Here is an 18,107-nt window from a genome sequence, read left to right as displayed (position 1 = left end):
TCTCAGGCTCGCCATATATCAGTAAATGTCAGGCAAGACATTAACTAATCATCAGGATAGGTGGGACTGATTACCTCCCATGCAAAATATTTCAATACAGAAAACATAGCTGAATTGTTTTTTATGCCAGGAGAGTTCGTGAATCACAACTGAGATTCTGTATATCATGGTCATCATTCACAGGCGTGGACAAAAAAACTAAAAAACATTTAAAGAAAATATCTTTCAACTTCATGAATAACACAGTTTTATTTATATACATTATATATTTGTAATTGGATTCATGGTGAACTTATTATTTGAAAGGAAGAGAGACATAACTGTTAACTGAAAAGTCATATGAGGGATACAGGCCAGTATCTGTCAACATCCAATAGATAACTATTCTGGATGTAAAATGAAGATAGAAAAGTACTTTCATCATTACCCTGACTACTACCCTGACTAATTCAATGACATTTCTAGCTCTAATTTGACTTGCATCTATTGAAATGGGCTGCCTAGGTAGAGAAAAATGTTTGTAACTGCTCAACCATAGCAAAATACAAAAGCTACAAAAGTACCAATGTGTTTTTGTACTTTCCTGTACTGTACATGGATTATTGATGACCTGGTGGTAAAACCATCAGGTAACTAATCGACTGTTTTATCTTCTGGACAGTTCACATCTCATTCTCTCAAATCCAGTCATACTTTACTTTCATTCATGTTTGTCAGGAGCAGAAGGCCCGGGGATTAAGGAATAATGTGCAGATGGGTGTCACGCCATAGAAGAAAGGGTCAGTCAGGGGGAGGAGGCAAAGCAGGAAGAGTGCAACCCCCAGCTGGTAACAGAACAGGAGCACAGGGCGCAGGGGGTGCTTCAGGGCCCTTCCGAACTCTGGGAAACCCATGCAGTTGCAGAAGGAATGACACAGTACTGGTGCAAGCAGATGGCCTGAGAAGAGCAAGCAGTCTTTAATTTAAACGGAACTGGTGGGATATACAAAACTATGTGTTCGTAATTAACAATGTAAACATTATGTCTGAATGGTCCATGATGTTAACAATATGATGATTGCAATGGTTGAAATGAGTACAGTACAAACAATGCCTCATATACACTGTGTGTATAGTTTACCAATAAGGAATGTATACCTGTTCGGATAAATATGAAGGCAGAGTAGATTCCAAAGACATAGGTGTAAGCAAACTGAAAAACTGAAAAGGAAAAATAAACCTGGTCAAATACCTTTAGACTTACACTTTCACAAGTCAACAGGTAGCCACACTTGCAAGTGGTGGTTACCTGCAGTAATTAAGATGTCACCCCAAGTGTCACATCCAGAACGCAGCTGTTCAGTGATGTGGTGAAAATGGGCTGTATGACACGATGCACAAAAAATGACACACAGATAGAAAGAAATAAATGCAGATGAGAAGACCATGGGAAAATCACATGACAATGAAAAAGCACTTAATGCATGGTAGCATGTTCATTTGGTCTGATCTGTTCCAACTTGTAAACATGCTGAAAGCCCCAAAGATAAATTGAAAGAATGGAACACAAGCGCCACCCTCAGGTCAATAAGGTTATTACCATGTCAACAAATCACAGCACTTCATCCAATGCTTCTGGGTGTTTTCACATATCCTTTTTATAGAAACCAAACTCAGTCCTCTAAAAGTGGAGCTGTCTGAGCAATTGACCAAGCTACCTAAATTCCTTGCATAAGCATGCACAGATGTAAATTAATAATTCAAAAGGGTCATATACTCTGTTTCTGACTAATGTGTAAGCCCCAATATTTTAGTAATCCGAATATGATCTTAATCTGGTTATGCCAATTGGGTTTAGGAGTTTACATGACTCATATGCAATCAGAATATTATCATTATTCCAATTGAAACAGGAAAACGGTGTGCATCTAAACATAGTTATTGATCTGAATTTATTGAGGGCTGAAAGGGACCAAAAACAGTCATGGGGAAACAAAAAGGAATAAAACACTGTATAATATGAGAAATAATACTGCTTTTCATATAAACATAGGCCCAATTTAATGAGATTGTGGTTTTGGTAAAACATCTGTTGTTTAAAATCTGCTATACAAATAAATTACTTTGACATACATACCCACACCAAAAAACAATGGGCAAATAAAAATGGCAGCAGTGGGCCCAGTGCAAGGCACAAGCACAGGCAACATGCAGGCACGGAACACCAACTCTTCTGTTAGAGGGGCCACTATGTGGTTTCTCATCCATTTCAAGTCTCTCACACAGAGAGACAAGCACCGAAGATCTGTAGAGATCAGAAGGAATCAAATGTAGCCTACAGACAAAGATGAGAAGAATAAATATGCTTCAAATAGAAAACAAAATGTACATGGCAAAAACATAACAGTAACACTCACTACATCTCATCTTAATTTCAAAAAGAATTCCTTTTGGGCTTTCCACTACCAGCTGGACCAAGGGACCAAGAAATAGCATCTGCAAGATAAAAGAAGGAAACAACTAATTCAATTTTTATAACCTCAATGGACCGTGACAGATTACTTACTTTACTCATACAAGGCATATTACTAGTTAACTATATGTAAGAACTGTACCATAGTAAGCAACAAAGGCAATATGCCAGCAGCTACAACTCCTTCCAGCCGGATCCCAAATAATGGTATCAGAGGGACATCTGACTGAGGAAAATGGAAATATAAAAATAGGCCTGTTTCACTCTTTTGAATCCTGTTAAAGTTGAAAGAAAAACAAACACACAGTAAACAAATTCAACTTAAAGCGGGGATCTCTATGTCCTCAGCCTGCCATAACTTTGCATGCCCTGGAAAGAACCTGAACTTGACCTTTGACCCCATGGCTCCAGCACAAAATCATGTAATGTAGCATTGGGATTACTGTAGTAACTTTGTGAAAGTGGGCCAAAATCCCTGAACATTTGGAGGAGATATTGATCAAACTGTGTGTTTGAACAATATTCTATTTAATCTTTGACCCCATGACCTTGAGTACCTAATCTGTTCATCGAGCCCTAGATAAGTATGCCAGGTATGTTTCCTGGTTGGGATGTATCACGCACACACTTTGTCGTAATGGATGGAACCACTCACAGACAGACAACTATAAAACAGTATGTCTCCTGCCCATAGTAGGCGTCATAATTAGAAGGTTTTAAGATGGCCAGTTTACCAATATCTTCATCCATTCTGTGAATGCCCACACAACACATGGTGAGGCAATGGAGACAACAATCACACTTGTAAAACGCCTTCTAATCACACTGGGGTGATCTCTGTGAAAATGAACACAAACATTAACAGTCATTAAAAGTCAACTTTCATTAACAATAACTTATATTCATATATTTGACCTGATATTGTGGTCAGGATTCATAATGCTGAATCAAATCAAAATCAAGTTAGCTCAAGCTAAAGGAAATACTGTATAGGCTAACATGTTGTTATTTAGGCTCTGTTTGCACTATTGTATTCTTTTCAACAACTTATTTTAAATTCTTATATTGTTTACTATTTCTGCTATTTATCTTATTATTGCTGGATCCATCTTCCCTGGCTGTTGTCCCCGGTGTGAGATTAAATAAAGTCTTATTGTATCAATAAAGTAGCACTGACACTGCAACACGCTGTGTGATTGGTTTATTGTTGACTTAGCAACATCTGACTTAACAGGTCTCTGACAAACAGCTACTAGCTCAGATGTTCAACTACCTTGGTAAAGTGCTCCGCCACACATACAAACTCCCCACATAAGAACAGGCCAGCAATAGGCAGCACAAAATGCCAGCCCAGCAAGAAGTTCCCTGCGTTCCAAAGCTGCCATGACCAAAAGATACGTCTGATGTAGAAGACACCATCTGTGAAACCAACTAGTTTTCAGCCAGCGTAACTAGCCAGCATAATGGAGGTGTTCAGTATACGTTCCCTTGCATTAAAGGGCTGACAGGAGCTTTAGGACTTAGTCGTCAGGTGACATGTGATGTTAAAGCCCTATTTGTGGTACAGGCTTATTCATCCCTGAGACTTTGGAAACGCATACAATTTTGCCAAACAATGCAGAATAGAGGAACAGTTTTTGAATACTTTAGGGGCTGTATTTTGCACACTGGCGCATGGCGTAAAACTCATTTTCCACCCGGCACCATACCTGTCAACATTCCGGTTTTCCCGGGTTTCTCCCGTATTTCAAGGTCATCTCCCAGCACCCTCCCGTTTTGTTATTTCTCCCGGAAAACTCCCGTGATTTGCATGGCCATCAAACTTCATTAAAATCATTGATCCATTCAGGTTGCCAGCTTGTGTATGAAATACACCCTACACACGATCACTTAGTTTCAATTTCAACCGTTTTGTCATAGGCTAAAACCTGGCAACCCAAAACCCAAATAAGGAAGCGGGTGCCGACTGCGCAGCCTGAGTCTCGTCTTAAGCAAGCGGGCTAGTTGAATGGCCTACTATTTAATTGATTAACACATCACATAAACTGTTATGTGATATGTTATGTACAGCTTTGGAGTTTTGGAAGTAGGCTGCAGGCAGGCAGCTGGTGGATACATAACTGGTATGCGTAAGGTAATGGTAGCCCAAGGTAAAAGCAACGACCGAAATGCAGTGTTGAAACACGTGTATGAAACGTATTAAATATGCAAACACAGATCCGGTATAAACACTGCCCCCCCCCCCCCGAAAAAAAATCTTATAAAAGTTTAATTCCTTTGCACGTTTAATTTTTAAACAATGCGCCCAGGGGTGTGGCAATGAACAACTTAGGGAGTGGCTTAGCGCACTGTCTAAAAATCGCTATTGTACACCTGAGGGGTATTTCACAAAACCTAGATAAGGGATTAAGCTGGGATTTTTAGGTTATCCTGGATGAATTTAGCCTTGACTTGGTTTCACAAAAGAGATGGCACATAAATTACCATGGGGATTTATTCTCTGCACCTAGCCTGGTCCCGACCAGGCTAACGGCCAAGCTAAGTTAATTCTAATGGTAATTATGTTGTCTTATTTGTTCAGCTAGCTGTCATTCACATCAGACCTCCGTGCTCATTTTTAAGGAGCTTTATTCCATTTATAAACTATTTGCTTAATGTATTTGCTCGCAAAACAAAACAGATTGTCTGCCTACTACCATATAGTTATTATTTTAATTGTGATAACCTTATAATTATTAACATAGGCCTAGGTACTTATTGTTTGCTTATTTTGATAGACGTTTGATGAATAGCCTACTGTAGTTGATTGGAAGTGGAGGGGCAAGTTTTCGGAGGTATTTTCAACTATAATATTAAGGTATATCATACTATGTGCATCTTTGCAGAGGCAAGCGCTTTCTTAATGACGTTGCGTGCCAAGACAAGAAAGCACTCACACGTGGGTGCATACGTAAATTTGCATTCACTTGGTCTACCACGCCTACTCACGCTGTTTTACAGAAATAGCCATGATTCCCCATTCCAAAAAGGACAACTTTACTTCATTGTTAGTCTATATCAAAAGCGGTTGTTCACTTTGTGTGAATGACGCTATTTTCCGCGTCTTTTTTATTCCAACCGTGGGCATTTTGGAGCAGAAACGAGAACGCGCACACATCCTGAATAACTTACACCTGGCTTGACATAGTTGCTCCTACTCATCTTGGATTGGCGTTAGTGAAACGAGTTTAGCTAGGATGACCAGACAACGCTATGTCAAACCTCGCTTTATCACTTATCTTGGATGTCTTAATTCTGCCTTTGTGAAATACCCCTCTGGTCAGAAGTCTATGGCGAGTTGTTTATATGTTATTTTAAGAGCGCATTGTCAACAGTCATATTGGCGGGTGCACCTATCATCCATGAACGCACACCAGCCACGTCCAAGCAAAACATTACAAATTGCACGATTACAATAGGAAACATAATTAGAATAAAGATATTATGAAATACTGTACTGTACATCTCATGATGAGTAGTCACTCACCATCATTTACAAATTGGTTATGACGGTTAAAAGTGATAGGGTAGAGGCGAGAGACACATACGCAGCACAGCTGAAGATGCACTGTCACAAGATATAAGCAACTCCTCTGCAGGATAATCATTTGAGCAATGGTAACCCATTGTCAGTCAATAGTGAAAGTAACTGCATATAACGGTCTTGTCGTTGACTGACACCATGGTGAAGTTAGTTTCACTTTGCCAATGAGTTCAAATAATAGAGGAGTGCAAATGCGTGAAGGCTATGCTTGGTTTTAGTAAAGCATGGTTTAGTGGAATCACTATTCCATACGGTCTCGCAAGCAGCCTCCTTTCCACATTGGGAGGGTTTTCGTTATCAAACGTCGAGCGCATGGCGGTGTTCCTAGGTTTTTTAATCAGTCATGGGTGTGTTTGGGGTGTACAGTATAACTTCATTTAAACCAATGAGAATGACATCTGTCATTCCCTTTAACGGCAATAGCGCGATGTCAAATAAATGCATCGGTATTTTGGGACACATCCTAAACAGAGTGCGAATTACCCCACCATAATTGGGGGGTACTGCTCCTTCACTTCTTCTATGACCATCATCGTCCACTACCATATCAATCCCCATCGTGAGAAGTTAAGTGCACTGAAATACCATTCTAATTACTAGTAAAAGTAATACCTTTACAAGAAGCCTATTGCTTATTTCATGACATATTTATTTGGTTTATTTTTAGATTTCATGACCTGGAGGTAAGATCCAACCCTCTAATATAGCCTAGCCTACTGTATAAACAGAAACCAATTTTCCATTATAGTCTATGGTAGTCAGTGTCAAATCAACACAATTGCCTAGAGATATGAAGCAATCTTTAATGTGATTAAGGAGCCTACTATGAAAAAAACATACTACCACATAAGAACTACAGAGCGGTAACCTACAAGAATCCGATAACCAGAATGTAAAAACAATAGACCTACTAACCAATTAAAAACAAATTCAAATACTAGCATGTACTATTTAGCCTAGGCTACTTGGCTCTTTATGTTTCCACAGGTTTCACTAATGTTATGTAGGCTTAGCTACATCAGACCCTCTGAGCATAATAACAACAACACAGGATCTGTGCCAAACTAATTTCAAAAGGGCACAATAATTTATTCAAGATAAAATGAGAATCAATGGACACCTAGGCTATGGACTGGAGTTCATCTCCTTGGAAATGCCAATCGATTTTACCTCACCACAATGTAAAATAATAATACATGATTTAAATAGAGAATTATTTTGCTAACTAACCTTGGTAACTAACCAAGGTCCACTTTACTAGCCTCGGTGGGTAGCCTAAGTAAGTAGCAGGTAAGTAGCCGGTAATTAAATGTATGAAGACGTGACATGAGCTATGAAAGAACAAAACACGTTAATACATGAAGGTTGTAAAATAGCACATTTTCAACAAGTTAGACGTCTGCTAGCAACTTACATTTACCCATGCACGTCAGCAGCAAACCGAAGTCGTTCTCCATCTCCGTTGCTTCTAGCGCCACGGTGGTTAAAAATGGTACGGTCCATAATAGGGGTGTCTGAAATCGCTTTACATTAAACTTTTCCTAGTGAAAATAGGAGTTGACTTGTATTGTACCCAACTGTAATGATATTTTTTCACAATATCAGAAAAATTATCTGACCCCCCCAAAACTGATATTTCTGTCTCTTTGGGGGGTACTGGGTCTTCATTGGGGGGTATAGTACCCCCCAGTACCCCCTGTAATTCGAACTATGCTAATACATTTGAATAAGCTTTTGACGAGTGATGATGCGCTTTTGACTGTCATGAAAGGGCCCATGATCTCTGTTGTCAGATATAATTTACCACATATTTAATTTACCCTCTTTTCATTTTTGTGAGGTCCCACATAATAAGAGCTACTTTGTTATCTTATCTCAATCCTTAACTAGATGTATAGCAGTGCTTGAGCTGCTTGAACTGCAAAACATTTGCAAAATCACGTGAAATTATAAGTGTACCAAAATACAATACACTGGGTTTGTAATACTGATTAAGTTGACTTAAACAATTAAACATGACAACTATAACATTGTGTCCATATACTTATAATGTGAGTGAGTGATGTTTTAGTTTTAGTGTGACTAGTTTTTACAGTTTTTTTCAGTCACTTTGTTGCATTTTTCAAATCCTCATAACATTTGCACAACATTAACATTTGCACAAAAGTCTCAAAACAATTAGAACTGCACCACATAGTGGGTTACCTGCTCAAAAATGCTTTGTTTATACCTCAGAAGCAAATATTTATACCATTGAAACAAAATAGTAAGTCCTTGGGTTATCATGTCATGACAGTGTCATGTGTTCATCCACATGACATGACACCTGACATGATACACCGCCGAGGTGCTGTCTGTCCTCATCAGAACATGTTGGCTTCGCAACCCTGGCAGGAACCTCTGCAGGGCGAGATGGATGGCCTTCAGCTCGAGGACGTTGATGTGCTCCGACGTCCAGGAGGGAGGCCACACACCCCTCGCTGACAGCCCTTCCCAGACAGAGAAGAGAAGCATCTGTCGAGATGACTTGCCTCTTGTGAGGAAGGCCCCCCAGTGGAACACCCTGGAGCAAGAACCTCCTGTCCCTCCAAGGACGCAGGGCTCGGATGCAAGCAGGAGACACCCGCAACTTCACATGCCTGTCGTCTCTCGGGTGGAGATGAAAGGCATTGAACCAACACTGCAGGGAGCGTGCCTTCAGCAGGCCCAATGGCAGTACCGCAGCTGCCGCGGCTATTAAGCCCAAGAGCCTCTGGACTTTGTGGGCGGTGACCAGTCTGCCCAGCCGAAAGCCTGTCAGAGCCTCGGTCAAGCTGTCTGCCCTCCGTGGAGTGAGAGACGCCGTCATGCTGACCGAGTTGAGGAGGACACCAAGGAAATCCGCCTGCTGGCGGGGCTGCAAATTGCTTTTTTTCCAGTTGACCGTGAAACCCAGGGCCTGGATATGGGTCAGAACTGCTTCGGTGTCGTGCACCACCTGCACCTGAGATGGGGCACAAATTAGCCAGTCGTCCAGGTACGGTAGGATCTTTAGGCCCCGGGCCTGGAGGGGGGCTAGTGCGGCTGCCACCATGCGAGTAAAAATTCTGGGGGCCAGTGAAAGGCCAAATGGGAGGACCTGAAACTGGAACACCCTGCCTTGGAAGGCAAAGCGGAGGAAGGACCTGTGTGCTGGGCAGATAGGGACGTGGAAGTACGCGTCTTTTAGATCCAGAGACGTAAACCACTCCCCTTCCTGGATGGACCGAATCACTATTCCAGTGTGGACCATTTTGAATGGCAGCACCTTGAGGTACTGGTTCAAGGGCCTGAGGTCGAGGACCGGCCGGTAACCTCTGTCTTTTTTGGGCACAATAAAATATTTGGAATAAAACCCAGTGTGCTGTGCGTGCGGCGGTACTTCTGAGATGGCCCCTTTCAGAAGCAACTCCTGGACCTCCTTGACAAGCACGGAATTTAAAAGAGGGTCTTTCACAGACGTCATCTTGACCCCTGAAAACGTAGGGGGCTGCCGTCGAAACTGTAGGCGGTAACCGTGAGTCACCGTAGCCACAACCCAAGAGTCTGGCACAATCCAGGAGGTCCTGGACAGCTGGGAAGGGCAATCGACGGGCAGCCCCGGATCCCTAGGCAGAACCGCCACCGCAGCCTGCACCTCTGCCTGCGCCCCGTCGAGGTCTTCGCTGTCCTCTGGGCCAGGGAGTTGGGGCTGAGCTCTGGTCTGGTGCACGAAAGCGCCGGTCCCGCGGGGCAGCATAGTTGATACTTACCTGTGGTGTTCTGGCGGGCTGCCACCGCCCATACTTACCTGATGCTGCCCTGTGGGGAACCGGAGCCCGCCTGTGGCACACACGCTGACCAGTTTCTCTAGAAGCGCCAGCCTGTTCCACTCTGTCCAGCACCCCCTGGGAGTCTAGATGGAACACATGCCCAGGCACCACAGGGAGACCTAACAGGTCTGTCCTGATGGCATCAGGGAGAGAGGTTTGGGCAAGCCACACCTGTCCACGGCACAGCACCGCAGAGGCCACTCCCCACATCACGCGTCAGCTGGGAGTGGGCTGACAGTGCGGCATCCACCAGGGCCCTTGCATCATGGTCCTCCGGGCTCATCGTTTTTCGCAGAGCCGCCAAGTGATAGCCAGGGCGTTGCCCATACGGGCTGCCCGTGCTGATGCGTCAAAGCAGTGACTGATGAGACGGTCCGTCTTAGCACACTCCTTACGCGGGCAGCGTGGATTGGGAGATGCATTGGCAGGCCCCAGGGAAGTCCAGGCGGCGATGGACTGCTCGACCGGTGGCCTATCCCCCAGCCCTGAGTTGGCCGGATAGGCAGCCTTTGCCAGCTGACGGCAACCTGGATTGAATTGGGGGCGCTGTAGCGACTTACCCCATGCCGTCCGCAGCACCTTCGTGTAATCCTCTGCCATGGGTATACATGGTGGTGGGCTATTGTGCGAGACGCCTTCCCAGACGCCCCCAAGGGAAGCCATGTCTGGCATAGGGGCCTGAAGACCCAGGATCTTGGAGGCACTCAACACCCGTGACATCAAGGAGCCGACGGGGACCTCCCCCGGCACCGTGGATTCATCAGTTGGCTCCACCATGTCTGAATGTAGCTCATCCAGGAGGCCATCCCCGCTTACGTCATCGATCGTAGAGCGAGGGGCATGGAGCGACAGCACATCCACATCACCCAGATCAACATCCGCGCCATGGCTCTCAGGCCTGGATGAGGAGAGACCTTCCTGGCCAGGGGGCAGAGAAGAGGATGACGTGCCCTGGAGACCCTCCAGCCAGTCCATCCTCCTAGCCAGAGCCTGGAAAGCTGAGAGAATCTGAAGCGACTCCGTGCCACCACTCTCGGTCACGGCAGCTGGAGCCGGGCGTTTAGCAGGTCCAGGGACCTCCACCTGACCATGCCTGGAAGGGGACTCATGTTGCTGGTCCCATTTACGCTTGTGCGTATACTTACAGCCATGCCTATGAGAGTGGGACGGTCGGTCGGGTGAGCGCCGCCTGTCCCGTCTGCCCTCACGCACCTGTCCACATGCCTGGTCAGCCCAGCGGAGCCGTTCCTCCCTAGGAAGGTCACAGGCTGCGCTGCAGGGGCTGTCGACATCCTCCAGGAGGTGGGCGACCCCAAGGCAAGCGGGACACTCTCTATGCCCGTCATTGGGGCCATCGTGGCCCTGCAGACTCTGCAGTAGTGTGCCGCCATAGCCTACCACAGAAAAACACAATGCAATACAATACACTAAGGCACTTACCTTGGCCGTTCAACGCACCGGGTCTGCAAGCAGCAGCCCGTAAAAGAGATACACCAGAGGTGTAATACAGTACACGGGTGGCCTGAAGCAGCGTGCAGACACGCTTAGCAGGCACACACTGGCCCAGCTAGCTGCGGACAGCGGCGACGGGGTATAAAACAGATGTACAAAGAAGGCGGTCACCAGTGCGTGAACGCACGCGCCGACGTACACTAGTGGACAACTGCCAAAGAGACACACCGCACCCCGCACCTCGTGCAAGACTGCACCTAGCAGGCACAAACAGCTAAACTTACCTTTTCAAGTAGCCTAGCACACAACAACAAAACTATCAAGAAGCACACAGTAACAATAGCGCCTAAGCGGCCGAGCACATATGTGCTGATCAGGCCCACACAGGTTCCGGCTGCCAGAGCAGTAAACAGAAATAATAACGGTGGCACATGCCGGTGCGCGAATGCACCCAGCAGGCTCACACCAAGCCCCACTAGCCGCGAATAGCCAGATAAGGTACACAGTAGTTAACAAAAAACAACTCGGAAACCTGGCACGCACAAAAGGGAAAATAACACTGAATCGGCGGCCCGCAGCAGTGCGCGAACGCCGGGCGGTATGGGGTGAACTCAGGAAAGGCGTCAACAAGTTAAACGAAGTTTCCCGAAAAAAAACACAGGTTACTGCCACATGCAGACTAACGAACACAGTCAAAAGCAAGAAAGCAGTGAAAGTACGTACTCAGGTCTCACAGGTCTCAGATGAGGTGATCAAGGTGAGAGACTAAACCGGGAGCAATCTCCGCTATTTACAAGCTCGAGTCGTTCTGCTTCCGGAGGTCATGGGCATGACTTTGTTGACATATGGTCTCGGTGATAGGCAGAACGAAGGTGATCATTCCTTTTTTAGACCGTAGTGACGGTCAGAGTGAGGTCGAAACAGATCACCCCTTGGTCAGAGCTGTGCACCACTTTATACATCCTGACGTTCCTGTCAGTCAGGTCACATGGGCCCTATCTTGCACCCTGGCGCATGGCGTAAAACTCGTTTTCACCCGACGCAAAGTTTATTTTCTTATTTTGCACGTTTATTTTTTGTTTATTTTTCTTATTTTGCACGTTTATTTGTTGGTTTTCAAATACAGTCGAGTCCGAGTCAAGACCGAGTCTTTAAGGAAGCAAGTCCGAGTCGAGACCGAGTCCTTTAGGAGTCGAGACCAAGTCGAGACCAAGACCATGAAAACATGTCAGTTTTCATATTCATGATTTAATATCACCCCAATTAATAATCAACAGTTAGGCCCAGGCTTGGAATTTCACCATTTTAGGGGCAAGGCCACTTGGCCTTCAGTTGGGCATATTTGGTGGGGGGCACAAAGGCCACATGTCAGGGCACAAGGCCAAAGTTAACTATACAGTAGTAGGCTATAAAAATAATCAAAGTTGTATTTAGCCTATTCACAGCAGTAGACCTGCATCACTGTATGAAACATTACAAAAACATGAAACATTACATATTACATAGAACTGTAAATCATCTGATCATCTAATATTTAAATGTCTAGGCTATATTTAATATTTATTTTATATTTGGCCTGTTATGGAATCATGTATTGAACAATTTAAGCACAGCTCAGCTTTAAGAAACTCAAATAGCCTAGATGCATGCTTAGCATTTTTTGATCATTAAGACTCCTTTCACAAACTCTTACTCAGCTGTATATCCTCTGATTTTAATATTTACCTATATCTAGGCAATATTTGTAACATTTATTTTGTATTTGGCCTGTTATGAAATCATGAAGAACGATTTAAACACATTTTGAAACCTAAAGACCAAAGTTGGAGACATGAATGTAGACCTTGCTGCAGATTACATTTTTAATTTCACCGGAATACTCTAGAACGGCTTACTGTACAGGGGACTGCTTTATTTCTGGTAAGGTCTGCTGTTTATTCTGATTCTAAGATTCTTTATTCTGAGATGGGTATAGCACCTTATGTAGACGTTATGATTAAATTTAATTATATTATTTACTTTTCTCGCGAAGCGTTCACCACAGCAATTAGCGGCTAACATCGTTTAAAAGCTGAGAAAAAGCTCTTTCATGTGATGTGATACATGTGTCTGTGTGATGAGTAGGCTTAACGATTGCGAGTATTTCAACTGAGAAGAATGGGTGAATTTGGACGCACTTTCTGTCTTGCCATGCGCTGTCATTTTCTCCACTGTGTAAGACTGAATTAGTTTGCGCTGTGATGCTAAGATTATTTTGACAGGCTATAGGCTAAATAAAAATCGCTATTAAACGGACGCAAAGCAGAATATTGAAAGAAGGGGGCACCAAGGCCAACGCAAGGGGCAAAGACGTGGCCGCCGTGAAATTTAATTTTCATTTTTTCTTTCTATGAACCTAAAAAAATGCGCTGGTCTCGAGGACTCGGTCTGAAATTACGAGTCCTTCTCCTCCCACTGTGGTCCGAGACCGAGTCTTTGAAGGAACAAGTCCAAGTCGAGTCCGAGAAAGCAGAAAACGAGTCCGAGACCGGACTCGAGTACTACATCACTGGCGAGAGCACAGCTGAAGACGCATCATCAAGAGATATAAGCAACTCCTCTGCAGGATAAGCGTTGTTTTAAACATTGTTTTATTCAGTCATTCGAAAAATATTAGGGTAAGTGTTGCTTTTTCCAGCCTATGTTTTCGATGGTAACCCATTGTCATTCAATAGTGAAAGTAACTTACTGCATATAACTGTCTTGTCGTTGACTGACACCATGGTGAAGTTAGTTTCACTTTGCTAATGAGTTCAAATAATAGACGAGTGCAAATGCGTGAAGGCTAGCTATGCTAGCTATGCTAGGTTTTAGTAAAGCATGGTTTAGTGGAATGACTATTCCATATGGTCTGGCAAGGACTAGTAGGACTATTCAGCCAGACATTAGCAATTGAAAATTGAAATTGAAAACAGATTGTGTGTGATTGTGTGGGGGTGGTTTTTATCAGAATTTTAAATAATTAGGAATATATGTTATGTTATCAGTAGGGACCCGTCTGTTACATTGATTGCCCCCCCAGTATAATGGTAATGATGGTATGCCCCAATTCAGGTAAACACTGGAATGATTATCTGTCTTTTTGGGGGCTGAATGGTGGCCGTCTCGCTTCCTTTTAGCGCCTGTGAGCGGAATAAAACACAACTGTAAATAATCTGCACTCTCCACCAAAATCCACGTTTGCTTGCTTGCTGTGTTCTTCACCCCATCATCACTTTACCTCAGTGAGTCCTAGCTGCTCATCCTGTGAGGCGGGCGGTATTTTCATTTGTCATTTGTACAAAATCAGTTGCATACATGTGGGCTAGCCTACTAAAGTATTGTTACTTGTTTAAGATCGGGAGAAACTGCTTTAATGATGTGTATAGGGCCTACAGATAAGATGATGTGGAGTTGGAACAATTTCAATTCTGATCTGAGAAATGCGCCAATGTGACTGAGAAAACTGTAATAACACTTGGTTAGCTTTTTATTAGATCAGCAGTTTTTGTAGTGTGGGGAGATTCTATTGCATTATTGTGAGTTATTACATTTTAGGAAATTATGGTACGTTTCCAACTGAGATTAGAATTAGTGATGGTTAGTCTATAGTACTAAATCAACCATTTCTCAATGTTTCAGTAATCTATTCATTCAAAAATGCGTATAAACTTTTCAGTTTCAGTATAGCTTTTTCATTGGACATTTAGTTTTCTATTCTGGCAAACTTTGTGTTAGCATTTGAATATAAACATGGTATTGTGTAAGCTTGTCAGTAAAGACAATTCTAATATTCTAGAAATGTGTTCATTGGCTGCATATTGAGTAAAGCAACACAAATTGTGTTAATAGTAGCCTATTTTCCACGACAGATGAACGTTGTGCTAGGCCTATTTGTATTTATTGTTTAGTGATCAGCAATATCAGAGATTCACAGTAGGAATAGTCTGACTCATTGGCTAAAGCCGATGTTGGCCTTGGACTGTGGGTAATTACTGTAAATGCCACTTGTGTTTATTGTTTGCTGATGTAGCCTCAGCTGGCACAGTACTCCCTCTCTTATTATCGGAAATATGGGACGGGCATGCCTGGCCGGGGTGGCTGTGTTCTCTTTCTGGAAATCATTTGTAAATAACCATCGGATTTATGACATCTTTGATCCCAAAACTGGGAAGATATACAATACCCTCCAGAATTATTGCCACCTCTGCTAAAGTTGACTTAAAACCGGTATAAAAAATAATCTGTTGGTGATTTATTTTAATCTCACAATGAAAAAAATAGGAAAAATCCAACCTTGAAGGAAAGCAAATTTATTTTGAGAAAAAAGAAAACTCATAAATGAATAAATTTGTTTTCCTTTAAGGTTGGATTTTCCCTAATTATTTTCATTGTGAGATTACAATAAAGTTTTTAGTCAACTTTAGTAGAGGCGCCAATAATTCTGGAGGGTACTGTGGGCCTATAACTCAAATGAGAAGTCTTACAGCTATCTGCACTATAAAATCTACATTTATTTCGTTGGAGCTCTGCATGTACCCAGTCTGCAGTATTTATTCTAATAATACTTCTAATAAACAAATAAAACTATCGTAAAAGCTGGCCCTTTCGTTCGAATTACTGGCCCTTTCGTTCGAAAATTCTAAAACAACAATGTTTTTTAATACTTCAAAATAACATTTGATAAATGAACCTTACATTTTTCAGTAACCATAGGTGTGTAGATTTGAACAAAACCGGGGCTTTTACTGCCTGAAATATTTTGTTTACCACACTCGGAGGTTAGTGCTGGCCTGGTGGGTTGCCTATTTCCGACCTTTCTCACAGCACATCAACAGTTAGACCGAGAATTCTCGCCGCAAATCAAAATTCCACTGGAGTTCCAAGCGGATTTGTACACTCAGCCTTACAACACTGTTTATAGCTCTTCGAGTCATAGGTAAAATGTAATTTGTAAGTAAGTTGTACATACTAAGCTAGCTAATTTAGATACACTTATGGTGTGGGTGCTTGCGTTTCTTTAGGAATCCGCCGTCTTGGTTTGTATAAAAATTTATATTTAGTGACACATACATGTAAGAGATCGGTAATACGGGACGGTCAGCAATAGGTGACATTCCGATATAGTTTACAAATATCAACAGATGACCTGAGCACTAACTACATACAGAATATCACTGACTGAATATGAGTTTAGGTGACTGCGCTACACTATACACAGCATTCAATTGCACATGCACAGAAAATGGAGTGCAAATAAGAGATCAACAATTATTTTTTCCTTTTTTTCTTTGTTCTTCTAAAAATATGTTTAGTTTAGCACAGGAAATGGGTCATTAACTGATTATTTATAACTTTTTTCTTTTTTACGTTGTAGTGCTCCTGGGATTATGTTTGATTCATATAGATTGGAGCAAACAGTTCTGTAGTTCAATCCATTCAGCACTAGAGGGCGGCCTCATCATTCTTTGGCCCAAGATTCACAGCACAGACGCAGATGTGACAGTTTCACAAAATTATCATAACATACTCACATGTGTGCATGCAAACCAAACTGACCAACTTAAAAATCAATACTTGAAAAGGGTGTTGTGTAGAGAAACATACAAACAAGAGTGTTAAGCATGCAGCATGCCTTCATGAATAGAATGTGAACACGACAACAGAATCCAAGAGAGCTTAATGAATCTGCAGGTTATTCAGATTTCTGTGACAAAACTGTCACACACAGTGGTGCAATACAGTATATTCACCAGGAGAGAGTACATTATCTTTTCTCATTTTACTGTTGCTTTGGATTTTACAGACATTTATAAAGTATAAATACATTTTTTGCACAGAACCAAATATCCAACCAAACCCTATGGATATGTAGTGAAAAAAATAATCTACTTTCTTCTGGGGTTGACCTTTTCTGAGGGTCTTTAACAACCTCAGGAGTCAGGACATAAAAAATGTGCATTTTGATGGTGATCATCATCAGACATCAAGCTAATTGAATGGACAGCTAGGAATATAAAGATAAACCTCAACTTTAAGCAGACTAAATTAAAGTTAAACTTTAAGAAAAGACTCCCAAAAGAATTATGATACAAAATACTCCCTCGCCTCACTGATATATACCCATTTGCCACTCAAGTTGACTGCTATTGTACCATTTAGTGGTTATATAACATATTTTGGCATAGGTAGATGTTTTTTTTTCATTGTAGAGATGGCATTGGAGATATATGGTCTATTACACAAGTAAGATGACTAAAATAAAATGTTCCATACTGTAGTTGCATAGCAACAGGATCCACGTCAGCTTGCACCAGGTTTGGCTGGTTTTCATTCAAACAGTGACGATGAAAGTAATGAGAGAACAAGTCTTTGACCGAGAGAGAGAGAGATGATGAAAAAACGATAGAAATAGAGAATGTTTAAATGAGATGGTTTTGTAAGCATGATTTCAACCTGTTGTCCTGTTTCTGCACTGCATGAAATGAGCCAGAGTGAGGAGGTTGCAGATTTTTCTTCCTTTAAATATGGAAGTGCTGAAGCTCCCCTACAGACCCCACACCTCGTTAGAGTATAATTAGCAGCTTTGCTAACGAGGAGGGAGGCCAATCCCTGGCTGCCTGGCCCAGAGGTGGCCAAGATGTGGGACAGCACAGCAGTGCTATTAATAAACATTCATACACACACACACACACACACACACACACACAAACATTCTTTTCAAGCCCACCAACAGATGTATTAGCATTCATGCTCCTGGCACAAATACACA

At 42.6% G+C, this 18,107-nt stretch overlaps 1 protein-coding gene across 2 annotated transcripts; it reads right to left on the bottom strand.

Moving 5' to 3' along the window:
* Positions 1–250: 250 nt before the first annotated feature.
* Positions 251–7,508, bottom strand: LOC121709733 (CAAX prenyl protease 2). Of its 2 annotated transcripts, none has more exons than XM_042093341.1 (8): positions 7,450–7,508; positions 3,187–3,289; positions 2,595–2,678; positions 2,397–2,475; positions 2,117–2,284; positions 1,289–1,360; positions 1,138–1,200; positions 251–937 (listed from the first exon to the last, which is right to left on the bottom strand). In XM_042093341.1, exons 2-8 carry the CDS (start codon positions 3,196–3,198, stop codon positions 714–716), a joined length of 702 nt encoding a protein of 233 aa, XP_041949275.1. In that variant the 5' UTR covers positions 3,199–3,289; positions 7,450–7,508; the 3' UTR covers positions 251–713. The 2 variants fall into 2 exon arrangements, with proteins under 2 accessions (XP_041949275.1, XP_041949276.1); XM_042093342.1 differs by having other exon boundaries at positions 2,595–2,727; positions 7,450–7,466.
* Positions 7,509–18,107: the final 10,599 nt, after the last annotated feature.

Source organism: Alosa sapidissima, chromosome 5 (genome assembly GCF_018492685.1).
Source record: "Alosa sapidissima isolate fAloSap1 chromosome 5, fAloSap1.pri, whole genome shotgun sequence".
In the NCBI taxonomy this organism is placed as follows: domain Eukaryota; kingdom Metazoa; phylum Chordata; class Actinopteri; order Clupeiformes; family Clupeidae; genus Alosa; species Alosa sapidissima.
The sequence above is the reverse complement of the archived record's forward strand: the minus strand, read 5'-3'. Positions and strand labels throughout refer to the sequence as shown.

What these genes read in the sequence shown, in the direction of transcription:
- LOC121709733 (XM_042093341.1), bottom strand. An exon ending in TGAAATTAAGATGAGATGTA is followed by an intron (nt 2,285 to 2,396) that starts GTGAGTGTTACT and finishes TGATCTCTACAG; the next exon opens with ATCTTCGGTGCTTGTCTCTC. An exon ending in CCCATTGTTTTTTGGTGTGG is followed by an intron (nt 1,361 to 2,116) that starts GTATGTATGTCA and finishes CGTGTCATACAG; the next exon opens with CCCATTTTCACCACATCACT.